This window comes from Hakea prostrata, chromosome 11, assembly GCF_041222555.1.
Source record: "Hakea prostrata isolate BN-2017 chromosome 11, UWA_Hpros_2, whole genome shotgun sequence".
NCBI classification, from domain to species: domain Eukaryota; kingdom Viridiplantae; phylum Streptophyta; class Magnoliopsida; order Proteales; family Proteaceae; genus Hakea; species Hakea prostrata.
Window position 1 is genome coordinate 12,122,702 of NC_142610.1, and position 2,626 is coordinate 12,125,327.

General features: G+C 41.2%; 1 protein-coding gene across 1 annotated transcript; it reads left to right on the forward strand.

Annotated features, from left to right (window-relative positions):
• The first annotated feature begins 338 nt into the window (after nt 1–338).
• LOC149000151 (phenylalanine N-monooxygenase-like) lies at nt 339–2,410 on the forward strand. The gene is made up of 2 exons (XM_089139878.1): nt 339–1,342; nt 1,597–2,410. The coding sequence occupies exons 1-2, from the start codon at nt 608–610 to the stop codon at nt 2,227–2,229; spliced, it is 1,368 nt and encodes a 455-aa protein (XP_088996004.1). The 5' UTR covers nt 339–607; the 3' UTR covers nt 2,230–2,410.
• The last annotated feature ends 216 nt before the right edge of the window (nt 2,411–2,626 follow it).

Genomic DNA, 2,626 nt, shown 5'->3' on the forward strand with positions numbered 1-2,626 from the left:
CAAAAGCTCTTAAGCTCCAATCCCAAAGCTCAACCCACGGACTTCATGCTTCTGAGATGACCAGAGGTCCAGAACCATATCAACAGCCAAGCTCCACCTTTCCTAATATGAACTGTAACATTTTTAACTTGAAAATACGAAAAAACTGTGCTGTTTCACATGTTATGTTATCTCACGTGAAGTCCGCGTTAGGTACTTCACATCTCAACACATGACAAATAGTCACTATATATAGCGCTTCTCAGCATCTGCTCCTTTCATCCCTCACCACCAGCAGAACCATCTTCGAGCTTCAACATCAAAATGTCAGTCATGGCGAACAACACCTCTAACATCTCTTCCCCATTTCTCTACTCTCCCATGGAGTGTTGTTACACCAGATTGGGTTACCACCACCCTTGGTGGAACCCTAATTAGCTTCACTCACCCAACTACTGCACTTGTCATCTTAATCTCCCTTCTTTTCATTGCCCAGTTTAGATCTGAGTTGCACAAGAAATCCAAGCTTTCTTCACCACTCCCACCTGGTCCTGTTCCATGGCCTGTAGTTGGCTGCATTCCAGAATTGTTCCGAAAGAGGCCAATTTTCCGGTGGATTCTTGGGTTCATGAAGGAGAAGAATACCGAAATCGCATGTTTTCGATTTGGTGATGTTCATGTAATCCCGGTTACTTGCCCGGAAATCGCTAGAGAGGTCTTGAAGAAGCAGGATTCCACTTTTGCTTCAAGACCCATTACAATGGGAACTGAGTATTCAAGCCGTGGGTTCTTGTCCATTGCTGTTGCACCATGGGGTGATCAGTGGAAGAAAATGAGAAAGGTTGTGGCTTCTGAGGTTATAAATTCCAAGAGACTTCAGTGGCTTCTTGAGAAAAGAACTGAAGAAGCTGATAATCTTGTTCGCTATGTTTACAACCAATGTGTTGGTGATTCAGTTGTGGATTTGAGAGTTGCAGTTAGGCAATACAGTGGAAATGTCATTAGAAAGATGATGTTCAACAAGAGATACTTTGGGGAAGGAAAGAAAGATGGAGGTCCTGGTGCTGAAGAAGAAGAATACGTTGAAGCTCTCTTCACTGTGCTTTGTCTCCTTTACGCATTTTGTGTCTCAGATTACATGCCTAGTTTGAGGAAGCTTGATCTGAATGGACACGAGAAGATCATGAAGGAAGCTATTAAGATTGTTAACAAGTATCATGACCCCATAATTGATGAGAGGATTCAACAATGGAGAGATGGGAAGAAGAAGGAACCCGAAGATCTTCTTGATCTCCTTGTTTCAATGAAAGACTCAAATGGGAAGCCATTGCTATCCACAGAAGAGATCAAAGCTCAAGCTGCGGTATGATCTTAGCTGCACCATTTATTTATTCATTCATTCAGTTCAATTTATGATCTTCTTGATCTCCTTTTTGCATGCTTTCTGATTGACTTTCCCCAAAACAGCCTTAAAAGCTTGGTTCAAACAAATTAGTCCAGGCCCAAATCCAAGACAAACCATATGGGTTGGAAGTTTAGTAGTGGGCCAGAAACATTCCCATTTTTAGTAAATTGATTGCATCAATTAATAGAAACTAATAATCCCATTTTTTGCAGGATTTAATCTATGCAGCAGTTGACAATCCATCAAACGCAGTAGAATGGGCCTTGGCAGAGATGATCAACAAGCCTGAGATGCTTCAAAAAGCTACTGAAGAAATTGATAGGGTTGTTGGAAAGGAGAGGTTAGTTCAAGAGTCCGACATGCCTCAACTCAATTATGTCAAGGCATGTGCTAGAGAGGCTTTCCGGCTCCACCCAATCGCCCCCTTCAATCTTCCACATGTCTCCAATGCTGATACGAGAGTTGCCGGTTATTTCATTCCTAAGGGAAGCCATGTCTTGTTAAGTAGAATTGGGCTGGGTCGGAACCCTAAAGTTTGGGAAGACCCGCTTCAATTCAAGCCCGAACGACATTTGAAGGATCCTTCTGTTGAGGTTGATTTGGTTGAATCGGACTTACGGTTCATTTCATTTAGTACTGGGAGGCGTGGGTGCATGGGGGCTGTGCTCGGGTCAGCCATGACTGTTATGCTGTTGGCTAGGCTTCTTCAAGGGTTCAGCTGGGGCCTAAAATCTGGTGAGTCAAGGATCGAACTCGATGAGTCAAAAACTGATCTTTTCTTGGCCAAACCATTGCTTGCACATGCTAAGCCTCGTTTGCCAATTCATGCTTACCCTAAGCATTAGGATGGTTCGTTGAGTAATGGTTGATATGATTTTTTTTCTCTATTTTTTTCCCTTTTTTTATTTTGGGTAAGGGTTTATATGAAATATTTGATACATATATAAAGGGTTATCAGAGAGACGACCCCAAAAAAAGAAAAAAAAAGAAAAAAAAAGACTAGAGGGTGACCCAAAATAAAGATTGTATTTTAGTTCTTTTCTTTTGAAGTGGATTGAATTACTCCATGGAAATTGCATTGTTTGTTCCAGATTTGATTTTTGATGTGTAGAATCTCTCTCTCTCTCTAACCAGATGTGGGAAAGGGCAAAAGAAAAGCTGGGCAAAAATAATATGTTATATTATAAAAAAATAGATATACAAAAGAAATGAAGCACCATGTATAAAAAATTCTCCTCAGCT